At 35.3% G+C, this 16,576-nt stretch overlaps 2 protein-coding genes across 3 annotated transcripts in view; both read right to left on the reverse strand.

Annotated features, from left to right (window-relative positions):
• On the reverse strand, nt 6,730–8,758 carry LOC104708757 (putative U-box domain-containing protein 58). The gene is made up of 4 exons (XM_010425378.2): nt 8,417–8,758; nt 7,925–8,035; nt 7,682–7,762; nt 6,730–7,070 (listed from the first exon to the last, which is right to left on the reverse strand). Exons 1-4 carry the CDS (start codon nt 8,669–8,671, stop codon nt 6,993–6,995), a joined length of 525 nt encoding a protein of 174 aa, XP_010423680.1. The 5' UTR covers nt 8,672–8,758; the 3' UTR covers nt 6,730–6,992.
• Nucleotides 10,067–16,576, reverse strand: part of LOC104708758 (1,4-alpha-glucan-branching enzyme 2-2, chloroplastic/amyloplastic) — a 6,522-nt gene continuing 12 nt past the window's right edge. The window contains exons 1-22 of one of the 2 annotated variants that reach the window (XM_010425379.2): nt 16,325–16,576; nt 15,867–15,982; nt 15,530–15,726; nt 15,253–15,351; nt 14,891–14,933; nt 14,397–14,456; nt 14,198–14,278; nt 13,733–13,849; nt 13,387–13,470; nt 13,064–13,185; nt 12,756–12,875; nt 12,535–12,664; nt 12,335–12,445; nt 12,066–12,194; nt 11,672–11,775; nt 11,421–11,565; nt 11,188–11,335; nt 11,001–11,101; nt 10,838–10,915; nt 10,605–10,760; nt 10,429–10,503; nt 10,067–10,346 (exon numbers count right to left, since the gene is read on the reverse strand). The exon at nt 16,325–16,576 is cut by the window's right edge and continues 12 nt beyond it. In XM_010425379.2, coding sequence (XP_010423681.1) covers nt 10,257–10,346; nt 10,429–10,503; nt 10,605–10,760; nt 10,838–10,915; nt 11,001–11,101; nt 11,188–11,335; nt 11,421–11,565; nt 11,672–11,775; nt 12,066–12,194; nt 12,335–12,445; nt 12,535–12,664; nt 12,756–12,875; nt 13,064–13,185; nt 13,387–13,470; nt 13,733–13,849; nt 14,198–14,278; nt 14,397–14,456; nt 14,891–14,933; nt 15,253–15,351; nt 15,530–15,726; nt 15,867–15,982; nt 16,325–16,457 — 2,439 coding nt within the window. In that variant the 5' untranslated portion in view covers nt 16,458–16,576 and the 3' untranslated portion in view covers nt 10,067–10,256. The remainder of the gene's footprint in view (nt 10,347–10,428; nt 10,504–10,604; nt 10,761–10,837; nt 10,916–11,000; nt 11,102–11,187; nt 11,336–11,420; nt 11,566–11,671; nt 11,776–12,065; nt 12,195–12,334; nt 12,446–12,534; nt 12,665–12,755; nt 12,876–13,063; nt 13,186–13,386; nt 13,471–13,732; nt 13,850–14,197; nt 14,279–14,396; nt 14,457–14,890; nt 14,934–15,252; nt 15,352–15,529; nt 15,727–15,866; nt 15,983–16,324) is intronic. The other variant, XM_010425380.2, reaches the window with a different exon arrangement.

Here is a 16,576-nt window from a genome sequence, read left to right on the forward strand (position 1 = left end):
GTGCTCTTGCACATTTCGCAAGTTTATCGGCACGGATATTATCCTCTCGGGAAATATATCTAATACTGAAATTAGCAAATCTATCTCTGAAATGAATAAAATCCTTCAATTCTGATGAAAAGATCGGCCAATCTTCGATATTAGACGCCATACTTAGGAGGTCTGAACAATCCGTAGCAAAAAGGGCTTTATCCAAGTCCAACGCTAATAAGCACTCCATAGCCCAAATAAGGGTATCTAACTCTGCATGTAATGGGGATAAGCTTCTGCGCGATCCTTTTAGCCCCATGTGCAGGATTCTATCACCGATAGACGCAATCCAGCCATGCCCACTCCTATCCACCTCTGTATGCCAAGATCCATCTATAAAGCATACAAGGGATTCTTGAGGAATTGGGATCGAAGGTATGCATGCTTCTACTACCGCTGGTGCTAAGTCTCTGTTATTTGCTCTTCTCCAAACTTCTTCTTCTTGGATAGCTTTCTCCAGTGTATCTTGCGGAGATTCAGAGATATTTTCAAACACTTTCTTATTTCTTGCCTTCCAAATGTACCACATCATCCACGGGAACATTCTCAAGTTTTGATCAGTTGCACCAGAGTCTCTGCCACGCCCATATAGAAAATCGAGGTTGCTATATAGGGAAGATGAAGGGAACACCATAGGATGGGAAGGGATTGTCGATAAAGCCCATACTTGACGTGCTGGGGGGCATTCAAATAGCACATGGTTTATAGTTTCCTCCTCCGCTCCACATCTAGGGCAATCTTTATCTCTACCAATATGGCGATAATGCAGGCGTTGACATGTTGCCAAGCACCCAGTCACACATTGCCAAACGAAATGCTTAAGCTTCCGTGATGTTTTTAACTTCCATGCTTGCGCCTTAAGTGTCGTAACACTAGGTCCCTGAGAAGGGAGGTCGCAAGCAGGGCGAGAGATAGCTCTCGCGGCTTCGTATCCAGATTTAACGGTATAATTTCCAGACTTTGTCAGAGTCCAAGAATAGCCGTCCCTCGAGGCATTCAAGCTCGGTTTAATCCCCAAAATAAGGGTAATTTCTTTCGGGGGGAAGAGTTCCCGAAGACGTTCAATTTTCCACTTTTTTGTGTTGAAATCTATCAAGGTGTTAACACAAATCAAAGGATTTCTCTCACTAGTTAAACTTTGGGGTGGCCGTGCTGGCGTATCTGGGATCCATGGTTCAGTCCAGATGCACGTATTAAAACCCGAGCTTATGGTCTTACGAATTCCGTACGAAAGAACCTGCTTTGCTGCCAACATGCTCCTCCAGCCATACGAAGGTCGATTTGATACTTGTATCTCTAATGGACTACAATATCGAAAGTATCTCCCTTTTAGAACTCGGCTAAGAAGGGAATCTGGATATCTCAGCAATCTCCATAGTTGCTTTGCCAAAAGGGCAAGATTAAATTCTTCTAGTGTTCTAAAGCCTAGCCCACCTTCCGAAAGTTGAGTACACAATTGCTTCCACGATATCCAGTGTAGTCCTTTACTGTCTGCTTTATTGCTCCACCAGAAATTGGCTATCGCGCTAGTTAGTTTTGAGCATATAGCTTTTGGTAAGAGAAAACATGACATTACATATGTCGGAATTGCTTGCGCTACTGATTTGATCAGGAATGAAATAACGCAATAGCAAAATCATTGTGTAATTCTATCAACATTTTGTATTCCAAATTTCCAATCAGACAGCTTTGCAGAATTTTTTTTTTGTTCTCTTTATACTGTTCCGTAACTTTCGTAGCAATGCAAAAGAAGTAAGAAAATAATAATATTGACATTCAAAATTTCTGCAGTTCAATACTTTTTCTTGTATTTTTAAATATTCTAAAGTTAAAATTCTTTTCTTAGGATTAAAAGTTAAGATTTTACTGTGTGGAGCCATTAGGTTTGCGTGAAAAGGTCCAGCTTTTCATAATGGTCTTTTAGATTCGCATGAATAAACATAAAACTGTTGTAATTAACACGTTTAATTACCCAAGAAAATCTGAGATAAGCGAATTCCCATTCCATAAAACTATATACAAGTTGAGAGTATCCTAGGCAGATATAAAATTTTGTCATAAATATTATAAAAAATCTATCACTTCATTGTAATAGTAGTTTGACATTTGTTTCATGGGTCCAGGTTTGAGTTAGAAGTATTGTCGTTACGATTTTTTTTAATTATCTATTGTTAAACATTTTAGCTGTTCTATATGATAAAAACATTTGATTTTTCACATATGTCGTAATTTTGGATAGTATTTGGGTCTAAATACTTTGTTTATATAAAAATTCATCAGTAGAAACTAAAGATGTTGTGGATAATGATGGAAACTAATGATCTTCTGCTCAAAAGCGATTCCTAATGTTTATACAGCCACCCCAAAAAAGTGAGTTTTGTAATAAATAAAAAATACCAAATTAATATTTATAGGGTTTTCCATAATAATTGGTTTGTTTTTTTTGACATTTTGTGACATCACATGAGTGTCCATTGTCATTTGACGATTCTTAGATAGACTTGACAATCTCTTCATTGTGTTTTGCAAGAATATATTACAATCTTATAGATATTTACTATTCATGATAATGTAACCAATCGCATGCTTGTAGTCTAGCGATAAAAATAAAATGGAAGGCAAAGTATGTTCCATGACAGTGGATTGTGAGTGTTCAAGAAATGTTAACATCAATTACTTTCTATGATTAACGTACGAAAGAACATAAAAATGTGTTGAACCTCAGCCACTACATCTTTATTGGTGGCGTGATGATGAACTTTTGATTGGGTCACGGTGACAAGTTTTTTTTGGGGGGTTATATGATAATCAAACTTGAAATGATTAGTCAGTATGGGAGAAACATTATACTATATATGTTATAATAATTATATGTATCTTATTAACCCAAAAAGTATAGATTGGTATGTTATATTACATTTCATAGGATAGACACAAACATTTATAATGTCATGTAACAAAAAAATCCTAATTATTGTGCTTAACTGGCATAGAAAAAGACAGTTCTATGATTGAGACACTTTACTAGAAAGCAACTTTTCATTAATTATACCAGTGTTTGTATAAATGCAATAAAAACTATACTGACATTATTACAATTTACAATATAAGTAAAAAAAATAACTTCTACACTATGACTTATAATGACACTTCGAGAGTACTATAATTTTTCCTTCGGATAAAACTTTATGATATATATATGCTACTCCAACTGTAAAGTTAAACCAAGTAAATATGACGCAACTGAAACGCAAAATTGTTTAAAAATATTCTATATGTAAATAAATATGTACATCCCTGTGACTATTGTATATATATATACAAATACAAGTAGACTAAAATGCCTAGATATTTATATGTTAATATAAAATATGAAATGATCGGAGTGGTAGGGAACTATATGGATTGTTATTACACGACTCTAGCTACTATAATTAAGGTTTGAAACTAAGACAAGTCAGGTAGTAAAACCCCGACAACTTTACAAAGGCTATATATAATGAACATAATAAATACTAGATTTTAGGTTTATCTCAAGAACTAATTAATTAGTTATGAATGTAATCACCTTTGAATTTAGGTAAGGTTGGCGCTTCTAGTGGTTGGTGTTTGGTAAGTAGTTTCTCAATATTCTTTTTGTGTTCGCATGTCAAGACAAACTAAGGACATACCCAATTTTATATTGTTATTCTTTTGCCCAACGTTATTTTATTTTCTTATGATATACTTTGGGTTCTCAATTATTAGTCTAATCACATGAATAATTTAGTTGTATTTTTGTTAGGTATTGACCGGCCGGGTAATTAAAACCCAATCCAAAGTGTACTCGTACTCGCTGTAGAACATGTTTTTTTTTGGGTGTTATGGATAAAGAGCGGCAATGGAACATGTTAAATGAGGCTACCTCGTTTATGACCATTCAAATTTAATTCTTCGTTACTAATTTTTTTTTCCAGTGAAAAGCATGTCAAATCGTGACATAATAAAATTAATATTCATAACTCAAAATGTCAATATATTCTACTTTGTACCAAATTTTTAGAACGCTTTGACTATATAAAAAGAACAGCATAATGACTCACATATTAAAATCATCTCCAATATATATATTTATTTTTTACTCTAAAATAGAGTAATTGTAAAATAGAGCATTGAATTAACATAAAAAAAATAGAAATGAGAATAGAATTATTCTATATATAGAATAATTTTGAGCAAATGTTACTGTATAATAGAATTTTGATTCTAAAATAGAATGGGGGTTATAGATGCCTAAATAAAATATTTTGATGCGTGATAAAATTATAATCTAATGATTCTTTTATTACGGTTGTACCATCTAATTTCTTAAAAGAATGTTAAATTTGAAGTTAGTTATAAGCTTATAATAAGTACAGTTTGTCATAATAAAGTGAAGTAATTGATTAAATATAGTACTAGTACTTACTTACTTCTATCTTATAAGACATGAGACAATAACATCGATTCATGAATATTAGAAAATCAAATTGGGGTCCATTAATTTTTTTTGTTTATTCACTCTTGGGTTAGTGAGAGCACCGTCACATAAAATAAAACTAAAGGACAAGCTTCGTGTGCGTCCAGACACACGTGCGTACCTTTCACCCACATACCGACACGTGTCAAATAACGGTCGGCGTTTTTGTTCAGCCGCTTGGTATGGACGTCCATAATTCGCGGTTTGGTGACGTGGCCCGTTTCCTTCATTGGATTCTTTTTCTTTCGCGTTTTCTCGTCTCTTTTTTCTCCACGATTAATTTGGTGTTTTTTTTCTTTTTTGGTTCGTTTCAATAAGCCTATAGTATTGTGATTTGTAAGCATTCGTTCGATTAAAAAATATGTGATATATGTAGGCGACGAAAAAAAAATAAAACCTATACAAATATCTATCTTCTTGTTTTTTTTTTTTCTCAAAAAAAAAACCTATACAAATATCTATCTTCTTGTTTAACGTTAATATTTGTAAATAGAAAGATAAATATTTGACACTGAATTTAAGATATGAGCAAGGTACACTTAATATTTTTTTTTTCTGTACAAAGGTAGCATAAATAGGTTTTTTGTATGCAATTATGTAAATATGGGTGATTTGGTGTAGAAATGTCCACGTAGTTTCTTATTTTAAGTTTATGGAACACATGTTTATATTACTCATACCCCTTATTGATTGAAAAATTAAAATACTTAATTATTTAAATGCACGTTTCACTAATTTGATATATATACCTTCTTCTTGTTCTTTTTTTTTCCTTTTTTTTTGTAATGGCAACTTGCAAGATTTTTGCGAATCTTATTTCTTTGAGAAGCTTCGCGGAGGAAGAAAACATACGAAGATAATAAGGAAACAGACAAGATATCTATATCAGTAATGTAACCGCATATTAGTATATACGTAGACGTGTAGTATTGTTTATCAATTGTTGTATTTGTAGGTATACGGCTATTCATGTGAACCGACGAGATATATTGAAGAGATATGGGCAGAGCCAAAATAAGCATGTCCCAATACAATTTATGTTAGAGGATTCAATAATAGCTAAAATATAAACACCAACCTATATATTAGATACATTATGAATTATTGAAACAAAAAAATATTGGTCCTATTAAAAAAGTTTGTGACTTTTGACTTATTGTGAGACAATATGTCTCCGTATGTATCTTAAACTTGGATCGTGTCGCTTGATTTGTAGCTTTCCTCCATGCTCATGCACGACTGGTACATACACTCATTCAACGCACATCTCATTGAATTATAAGAAAATATATTGAAGTCTAGTCTCATGTAAATTAAAGTCGATCTTTGTTTAAAAATAGAAACCTATCAATGTTTTTAACATATTCGGACTATTGCGGCACCGAACATTTTAGAGAACACACACTGACACACATAATAAATTTACACAGAGTTTTGATCTGAGTGAAAGACGGTGACATGCCTATATATGATTGATGTCTCGGCCATTTCTGCGAAAGGATCATACTAAACAAAATAAAACATCACATAAGATTTTATAAAATAATAGAGGAAATTTGAGGAGTATATGTAGTATAAGAAAAAGAAATATTCGATCGAGAGCAACAGAAAATGCGTTTGATACGATTACACATATAAAGAGAGACATGAGATATCTCATGGATAGGTTTAAAACTTGGAACATTGTAGATATATGCTAAGTATATATTAATTATTGTAGATGCATGCACTTTCAGATTCAATATAATAAAGTAAGAGATGCTCATACAAAGGAAACAGCGTTGATACTTCCACCAAACCAAACGTTTGATTATTCCATTTTCCTTTGAACTCTATTTTTTATTTTTCTTTGTTAATTTTCATAGTATAGCAGATTCATATTCTTACAAGATATTAGTTATTTCTAGTACATTATAGATTGAACTAGTAGGGGTACAAATACAATAGATAATGTTATATACATTACTCTCGTATATTGACAAGCCTTATTTCAAAAACATTACTACTCTCTTAACTTGATCCTAGCATGTCTATGTCATCTATTAAGTATTAACATAGATAACATAGACATGCAACTCATGGTCAGTTTGATTTTCTCATGTACAGCTGAAATTCTCAAGTCAGGATTTTCAAATGTGGTCTTAAAAATAGAATTAGAGAGATTTGAAATGGTTCATGTCTTCATGATAGAGTCATGTATCTAAATGCTCTGGATAAACATAGTTGCTTTACATTATTATTACAATTCTGCCAATCACGTCGATAAATGTAGTGCCAAAGTAACTTTGTTACATTTTCTTTGCAACATCTAGTTCAAAACCATATCTTCTTACTCTTTATTTTATATATTATGTTACTACAAGCATGAAAGAACAATGAAAATACTCTAAACAGTGATTTTACCAGTGATATTTGTATAAAAACTTTCAACAGCCCAAACCCAGTGACTGTGCTCGTCCAACACTTAAGGTTTGGTTAGATCAATGTTCTTGCTTAGCTCCTCCAGCTTCTTGAACCTCAGTTTCTCGCTTTGTCCCTCCAACTGCACACATTCATCAAAAAAGAAGAAACCCCATCAAGTCTCAAAAACCGTACCAAAAACATATAAGTGACTATATAAACAACTCTTTTGATATAGCAGTTACAGACAAAAATGCAAATAAACGCGTGATTGGTCTTTTGGATATCTGACTTGCGCAAAGAGAGGTCTAACTGTTTAAGATCATGTGCTGCATCTAGTTTGGAAGAACTAATTGCAAATATACAACGCAAATCACTCAAACATGGGGTATCCTAAATATAGAGTCTCTACTGGTCTCACTTTCAAAATTGCGGAACTCGTTTTAGAAACAGGATTCAACTATTAAAGAATGACAAACTTGGCGACTGGATACCAAAACTCAGTAAGACAATTTAACCTATTTCAATGGGAATCTTGGAACAAAACTAGGGTTCTAAAGGAAGGTAATGGGAATGGTATGTCCCAAAACAGCTTAAAGCCTATCAGTTTGATGAAGGAAAAACCAATAAGTTGGACCATCCAGATACATATGGCATGAACAGAGCAGTTGTAACGTTCCATTCAAACAACACACCTGATTTTTTATTAGGCAAAAGTAGAGTAGAGAGAAAAGTGAGAATAAATGAACAAACCTCCTGTAGCTTGGTGATCAGCTCCACCTTCTCCTTGTTCTTTTCATTGAATGCTTCAAGAGCATCCTTGTACTCTGTTTCCTGCACATTATGGAAAAAAAAAACAGGTTAGCATCCTAAGAATCCTGAACACATCGTTCAGTATCAAGTCAGTTTGATTTATGGGGGTATAAACCTGATTCTTAGCATCACAGTAGAGAGAAAAAAAAGCATTGAAATTCTCAAAGACAAAAAAAACCAAACCTTTTTCTGAACAGTATTCCCCAATGGCTTTAATTCTTTGTCAAGAGAATCAATCTTCTTCCGCACCATAGTAACTTCTTTCCTCATGGGATCAGCAAAACCTTCAAGTTCCTGATTTTAACAATCAAAGCATCAAACTCAGCAAACATACACTCCATGTCCACAATCAAGCTCTAAGCTTGATCTATACATAGCTTCTTCTTTCCCCAATCAGGTTTAAGATCATCTTTAAACACACAAAATATATTCCACAAATCTAGAACCTAGAAATTGAACAAAACCCTAAAACCAAACTAAATCCAACTTTCTAATTTTAGCCACTAAATCCGAAAAAGAGTTCAAAATTGTTCTCCCCTTTTAACACTCTCTAAGCCCTAAGAGCTTGATCTAAATCTACACTACGATGTAAAACCTAAAGCAGCAACTTAAATCACACACACCAAACAAAAAAAATCGAATTGAAATAATAAATGTAATAATAAGAAATCAAACCTCGCGAATCATAGCGAGACGCTTGGACTCGTCTTCAACACGACCAAGCTGAGCTTGAACTCTTTCCCTGATCTCCATCTTCTTCTTCTCGATCTCCTCTTCTTTAGCCTTAAACGCCGACAAAGCTTTCAGCGACATCTCATCGTCTTCCTTCTTCATCTGACTACTGAAACTCATACTCTCTGATAACTGATCCTTAAGCCGACGGCCTTGTTCCGCCGGCGCCGGCTGCGACGTCGTCTCTGTCGGTTGCATCTTCTGTGTTCTTCTTTCTTCTTTCTTCTTCCAAGAGAATTTGCTTTTTTAGCCGTTTATCTGATGCGATCTACGATGACCGTTGGATTCCTAATCCTAAATATAATGGGATGCAAAAAGGAGCGTGATTGACTAAACCGGATCCAAACCAAATCAATTTAAACCGGTTTACATTTATAGAAGAAAAAGTAGCGTGATCGTCTAAACCGGAACTATTCTTTATCTAAACCAAATCAATTTAAACCGGCATCTATATATACACATATATGTAACGTTTTTCCTCTTTTGGGCATTACAAAGTTTCCTTTTTTTTTTTATATATCGATCAGACACGGTTATATAAACTGAGACTCTGAGAGAGAGAGAGACCCATCATCGATCGTTTGTTAACTTGAGTGTGTTCGATTCTCGAAAAAAAAAAGAAAAAAGAATACGATTGTTTTCTTTGGAGCGGACGATTCGAAAGCGAAAGTGTAAGCTATGTTCTCGAAGCAACGAATATGTGTCGACTCTGTTCTCACTTCACAAAAGGTATTTTTCTTGTCTCTGTTTCATGTTTCGAGGTGGTTTCCTCGTTTTGAATCCTAACTCAGTTTATTTATCATCTCTGTAGTCTATAGATATATGGTTCTAACTAGATGTGTGCGACAATAACTGCTTCGGGTTTTTTCTGTGTTGCGGTGGAGGTGGTGGGGTGGCTGTTCTGTTGTGTTCTTTCGAGAATGGTGTTGCGATCGTAGGAGACGCTCCAAACCTTTGGCCCCAAAGAAAGAATTTCTAGCCCATCAGAAAGGTGACAAGCCCATGAAGATAGTTGTCTGATTTCCCTTTTCTCGCTAATCGTATCATCATCATTGCTCAGGGTAATTTCCATCCCCATCTTATTATTATTATTATTATTTATCTATTAAGGAAGAGATTTTAAATATTTGATAAAGTTAAGTGACAATGATTTCAAAAAAAATTTGATTTGTTTTTTATTTTTCAATTTTTTAAAAGATTCGTTTTTTCTAAAGTATTTTAAGATATATTTTTTGTGGGAAAAATAAAAGTTTTAAAATTAATAGATATTTTGAATATTGAATTTACAAAACGGTGTGAAAACTAACTGATTTTGGATCCTGTCTTTTGATCGTTAGAGATTCCATATATTCGAACTGCTTTTTAGAAAAGTTTTGAAATTGAATTTTTAAAAAAGTTTTGATTTCTTTCGTTCACAACTTTTAAATAAATTTTAAAATTACACTAGTAAATTTGGATTTAAAAGTTATAAAACAAAAATTAATCGGATTCTGGATCATGTCAATTTGTATCTTATCATTTAATTGTTAAAGAATTCACAAAATCCATTAGAATCAATGACCTGTTTATTCCTGATTATGTAAATTGGCTTGCTTGATCAAGTGCTACATTCCCGGATTAGTGTTTCAAATATTTTCGTTACCAGACTTTACATTCTAGGTGATTTTCGAATCACAGTTTCAGAATCCATTTTTAGAATCATGTCAATGTTTTATAAACACAGTTTCAGACTCTCTCTTCTCTGATTATGACTTGCGATTTTCGAATCCACAGTCTGAATGTCCTAATCGTGGTTTGCTAAAGCATAAACCACGGCGGTTCTACACGGTGCATAGACCATGAATGAGCATGGTCGGCCGTCGTATGAGCCATCCTGCATTGGCATGATTGGGTCAAGAGATTGGGACAGTCACAATGCATGTAAACTTTGACTAGAATGGTTTCATTTTTCTTACATATGTGAAATATTCTGCCTTGCTATCAAGCCTTCCGAATCCACCAAACAGAGGATCGTCCGAGTCCAATACGATCTGGAATGTTGAAAAGTAGTAAGGGATATGAGATTCTATCTTCAACCAATGCCAAAGTCCCAATTGTTTCAAAAAAGAGTTGGATGTGTAATTGTGTATACCTTATATTTGCCAGGCTTGGAGCAACCAATGCGGTAATCAAAGTAGCTGCTGGTCCAGTGGAAGTTGAAGACAAAGACGAGATCACCTCTTTCGAATATGATTACTCTATCTCCTTCGTCTTTTCGTGATATGAATTGATGCTTTGAAGTCATAAACTGCTCAAATGTAAAATCAGAATAAAAGCCACTGGGTGATTGAGATGATTTACAAAGATTGTAACTTGGAGACTTACACCGTATTTCTCTTCAAGATGTTGCATTGCCTGATCAAATTCTTGCAGTCCGCGGTACCTGAGATAATCTGCATCCCCCTATATATGAACTTTTCTGAATCAGAACACAGCAAAGCATTCATCTTGAGAAAAAGTTGTACCTAGCCAGACTGTAAGTACTTACTAGATCAAATCTGCGCCGGCATTTGTCATAACTGAAATTGTTGCCAGGAATCACGCTCCCATCAGAAAGACGCTGCTCGCCTCTAGGAAAATCGATCCATTCTGAAAATTACAGGAGAAGATCAAGAAATGTACTCTTAACGTAATTTTGTACAAAGCTAAACGAAATAACTTAAATGATACAGTACCTGGATGTCCAAATTCGTTACCCATAAAATTTAAGTACCCTTCACCACCTAATCCCATAGTTATTAGTCTAATCATTTTGTGCAAAGCTATTCCTCTATCGATAAGAGGGGTTGATGGTCTGTCTACTGCCATGAAATCGTACATATCCTGGAAACGTACAAACATTACCCACATAACTTGTAAAATTTAGTTTAATGTATATAGAGAAGTAAAATGGCGTCTAATCTAATACCTTGTCCATTAACCAGAAGGCAATTGTTTTATCACCAACAAGAGCTTGATCATGACTTTCAGCATAAGAAATACACTTCTCTGACCACCTTCTATTAGTAAGTGTGTAAACGATGTCGCCCATTTGCCAGTCTTCATCTCTCTTCCTTCACCGCATAACATGGTGGAGAGTAAGATGGACTCATTTCACCAATCATTAAAGCAGGTTGCAACTTAAAAGATAATGCAGCAAGAAAGCAGAAAGAAACTCACTTGAGAATTTCTATCCACTTATCAGCTATGGCCATGTGTAAACGGTAGTCAAATCCAACGCCACCATCTTGGACAGGAATACAAAATGTTGGCATACCACTAACCTGAAACGAAACAATTTTATAAGTAAATATCACAGAAATAAGCACCACGGAAAATATAGACAACCTTCATTGTTAGTTGACATTGATTTGGTTAATCTTCTGCATTGGACTATCATTAATATGATAAACCCATATGTATCCCTATGGCTCTACACACTTGTTTTTATGTTGCGTGCTAAGTTTGTTAACCTTATTTCGAGGGTGAAGGTGATATAGGAACTAGGAAAGACATGGAGCAAAAAGCTTGTCAAAAGATCGGTGGTTATAAAGAAGACATTCAGAAAACTTACATCTTCACCAACGGTAATCGCTTCAGGGTAGAGCCCATGAATCATATCATTTACCAGCATCAAATAAGTCACAGCATCCACATCAGTTTCCAATCCAAAGTACTCAGTGTAATTCCCCGTAAATCCAACCTATTTGAAACACAAAAGAGTAGGTCAACAGACCGATGTAAGACATGGGTAAAACCTGACACAATCGGAAAGGAACATGGGGAAAGCAAATAAAAAATGCATTTTAGCAAAGCCATGCATTGTAGAAAAGTTTGAAGTACCGAGAGTCCATGATGGGTATACATCATTGAGGTAACACCATCAAATCTATATCCATCAAACTTGTATTCTTCTAGCCACCACCGTGCATTTGAAAGGAGATATCGTAATACCTGTAAGAAAAGAGAGAGTTAGAATTAATAGTGCTAAAGGAAGTTGGCTGTTTGCAATATTTTGCTTTAAAGTTCACAAAGTTACATACTTCCCAGCTCCCATAATTGAAAAGACGTGAGTCCCACATCCAATGGTTACCCCGAGGCCCGGAGTGGAAATAGTGAGCATCAGTTCCATCAAACATGTTCAGTCCATCCAATGTATTTTTTGAAGCATGGCTGCACAAGTTAGAGAATGGCAAATATCAAATGACTAGTGAAAGACCAAAAGGTGGAACTGATTGTATGCTATCATGAAAACTTTCACTACCTATGAACAATATCCATCAGAACGACCAGGCCTAACTCGTGAGCTCTGTCTATAAGTGATTTTAGTTCCTCTGGTGTCCCACAACGACTGCTAGGGGCAAAAAAGTTTGTGACATGGTACCTGCGTTCATAACGGAAACGGCATGTTCCTTAGTAAAATAAAAACAATAAGAAATGAGATACCTATACTACTAGATGCCTGAAGAAACAGATAGCATCATATCAGAAAGGCTGAAAGGCGTATAGTTTTGCAACACTAAATTAAATGAGAAGATCTAGGATTCTAATAGAACTCAGGTCAAAGAATACCCAAAACTGGCATAATATGAATGTTCTTGTATAGCCATGATTTGAACAGCATTATAGCCAAGCCTTTTGATGCGTGGAAGAACATCATCTCTAAAGTTAGCATAAGTATTGACCATTGGTTCCTGCATAACAAGTATACTCTCATCATTCAAGTGATATAGAGAAGTCTCCTGAAAATTATACTCTCATCATTCAAGTGATATAGAAAAATCTCCAGAAATGGGATCTATATCATTATAGTCGAACTCGAACAACCATACTGAATAAAAGCAGATGTTAAGGACCATAACATAATAATTTAAGACAAAGAGGCAGACACACACCGTGCTACTCATGCCAACATGTGCTTCATAAATCCTCAGCGACTTAGGTCTCTTTGGTTGAGGATGTTTGAATACATATTTCTCCTGAAAAGAAATTTAGAACCGTTGAAAGGACAACCAAAAGTATCTGCTGATGTTAGTTAATAGGACCACCAACGATAATAGATAATAGAATCTATTGGTTAAATAAACATATGCGTTTGGGATAGTCCAGAAAAGAAATCCATGACTTTTGCTTTGACAGTACCAGCTAATCTATAAATCTGAACTTTCAGAAACTTCATACTAGCACAGGCACAATCGTTTTCCACAATATAATATTCAAAAGATTGCATGACCTTATTACCTCTTCTGGAGGATCATAGTATATCCCATTGAATGGGATTTCACCTGGAGCTTGCACTGAGAACTTTATCCAAGCAGGTATTGAGTCTTTAATGCCAGATGGTGTATCCATACGAATCTGGAGTTTTGTGCATCAGAAATTACTACACCATCATTACATAGTTTTCTCAGAAACTTCCAACCAAACATGTATTAACTCATTGCTATTTTATCCACACGTATACAAATGACACGCAGAATCTATATTAAGAAAATGTAGATGCACTCAATACTACTGTAGATGACCAGAACAACCACTTTCTATATCTGATGCTGAAACTAAATTTGAAACATACGCAGCAGAAAACATATATTTCTGTGCATAATGTAAAAACGTTGCTTGCAACAGTGGGAACATCTCTTTACGATAAAACATGCAACAATCGTGGGAAGCAGAAATGGATGAATGAAGCGACTTGTTAGCTACCTTTACACGTGAGCCATGAGGAATTGCAGGCGAACCATCGGTGTTGTTGGGCAAAAAGATCTCCCAAACACCAAATTCATTCTGTAAAGGATTTGATAAGAGAATTACTGGTCTAAATTCCATATTTTCAAACTTCAAATGAATTTTCCAAGCATAAAGAAGCATAAGGAATTTAAGCAACGTGGTCAATAGGCCTTACCCGAGTCATGATATCTGCGTTAGGATTCCAGTTGTTAAAATCTCCGATAAGTGATGCAGCCTGAAACAGGCGAGGACAGAAGTTTAGGAAAGCAACTAAACTACTTATAAAATATGCACACTCATGACAGAAAAAAAACACATATACAATCAAGACGAACGATTTGCCACAGAGATGCAACTAACATGCAGCATACACTCAGGTTTGATTGAGCAAACCAATCACTCCTACATGGGACAGGTTTTCATAAATCCTAAACCAATTCTCAGATTGTCCAAGATCGGCCAGGAAGATTTATAAGTTAATCCTCACATGACCAGGTATAACATTTCTACCACATAGTGACTGTAGAACAATATCCGACCCTTGTTATATGATCACTATTTACTTTGTGGGCACAAAATGCCAATGCTAAGATTCTGGCTACAGTCTTCAATGTTCCTATTAGTAAAACACACTTATAATTTTCTAGTGGAAAACTAAAAGAAACATACCTTAGCTCCAGGCGCCCACTCTCTATAGGTTATACCGGCATCACTGAAATTGCAATGAAACTACCATGAGGGAATCATACAATACGCTATTGACGAAATGATATCAAAGTGACACTGCAGCGTTAAGAAAAAAAAAAGCTGAAACAAGACTAGTTTGGCTACAATCAGGATTTTCTTACTGCAAAATTTCTAAAGATGCAAAAAATGATCACAATATAAAATACATTTCACGAGTTCCAAAATCTAGAAACCTGTGATAAGAACGAATGTCTGCTAAAACTCAATATACACCTAGTATCCAATGATTCGTTCTTCTTTGTTGCAATACCCACAAAGAATTATTGGTGGTAGCAAATAGTTACCTGCGCGAAAATCCTAACTTTTCATAGCCACGAGAGAATGCCTCGAGACCACCCTCATACTTGTCTATTTCCTCACGCAATCTTCGATACTGTCCATAACTGTAGCCAAAATAAATGCAAGATACTTAAGCGGAATCAAAAGTAACAACAACATCTAGCCTTACTACAAACTTTTACATCAAATGTGAGAAAAATCCTTCAATAAATGAGATTTGGATGCCTTACATCAAGCAGGTATAGTAAAAACGAAACAAGTCGCAGGACAAATAAATAATACCGGTAATCAAGATGACTGCTGTAACTTCGTAACATGGGGTCTATCTCGTATATTTTCTTCCCATCACTAGGCGGGGGAACTATTCTTGGTTTCACCCCTCTCTCCTTGACGACGTTACTCGGATCAAAAACAGACGATTGGTCTTCACTTCTTACTGCCTCGTTCTCTTCCATTGTTTGAATTTCTAGATCAAATCTCTACAAAAAGAAAAAACAAAAAATTCGGTTTCCTGTTAAAAAAACTACAAAATTTGCAATGCACATAAGGTTCAACCTCTAAACAGTTTGCATCTAACTCACTGATTAAAGAGGAGAGAGAGATGAAAAAAGATATCCACCTGTGGTTCTTCTGAAATACTGTTGGGATCATCATCAAGATTATCAGGTACTAAGACTTTATCAGAGGCAGCGATAGAATCAAACTCCGCAGATTGTTTCCCAGCAAAGATCTTCCCTACAGACATGGATCTAATCAAGACGTATCTGGATAATCGAAAACTAATCAAACATGTTTGCTCAAAAACAACATTCCCACAAATCAAAAACGTCTTTCATTCTACTCAAATCTCATCATAGCAAGCATCTACTACCTTAACCCCTAGTACTAGGAGCAGCTGATCCACAACAACACTATTGTTTTAATTGTACTAGAGCATTTTAGTTTAGCTCATAGAAGCTAGTCAAGTAACGAATTAGCTAATCATTATCAGAAATCAATTTAAGTACACTGTACACTCAGTACAACAATGGCGTCCCAGAGAGAGTGAGAGAGAGAGAGAGAGAGAAAGAGGCGTACGAGAGAGAGGGTGTTTCTTCAGGAAGAAAGAGAGGCTGGAATTGCCATTAAAGCAGCAGGTGTTGAGAGGTCGAGCAGATGAAGAAGGAAGAGGGAAGCGTGGAGTAACATACACTCCGTGTATCACCACCATATCCTTTCACCGGCGGTGACTCCTACAGTGACCCCGAAAAAATCGGAAGACGGAGAGAGAGAAGAGATCTGGAAAAATCTGGAAAATCAAATGAGTGGCAGCTTCTTCGCTAATTTCGC

This window comes from Camelina sativa, chromosome 8, assembly GCF_000633955.1.
Source record: "Camelina sativa cultivar DH55 chromosome 8, Cs, whole genome shotgun sequence".
Taxonomy (NCBI): Eukaryota; Viridiplantae; Streptophyta; class Magnoliopsida; order Brassicales; family Brassicaceae; genus Camelina; species Camelina sativa.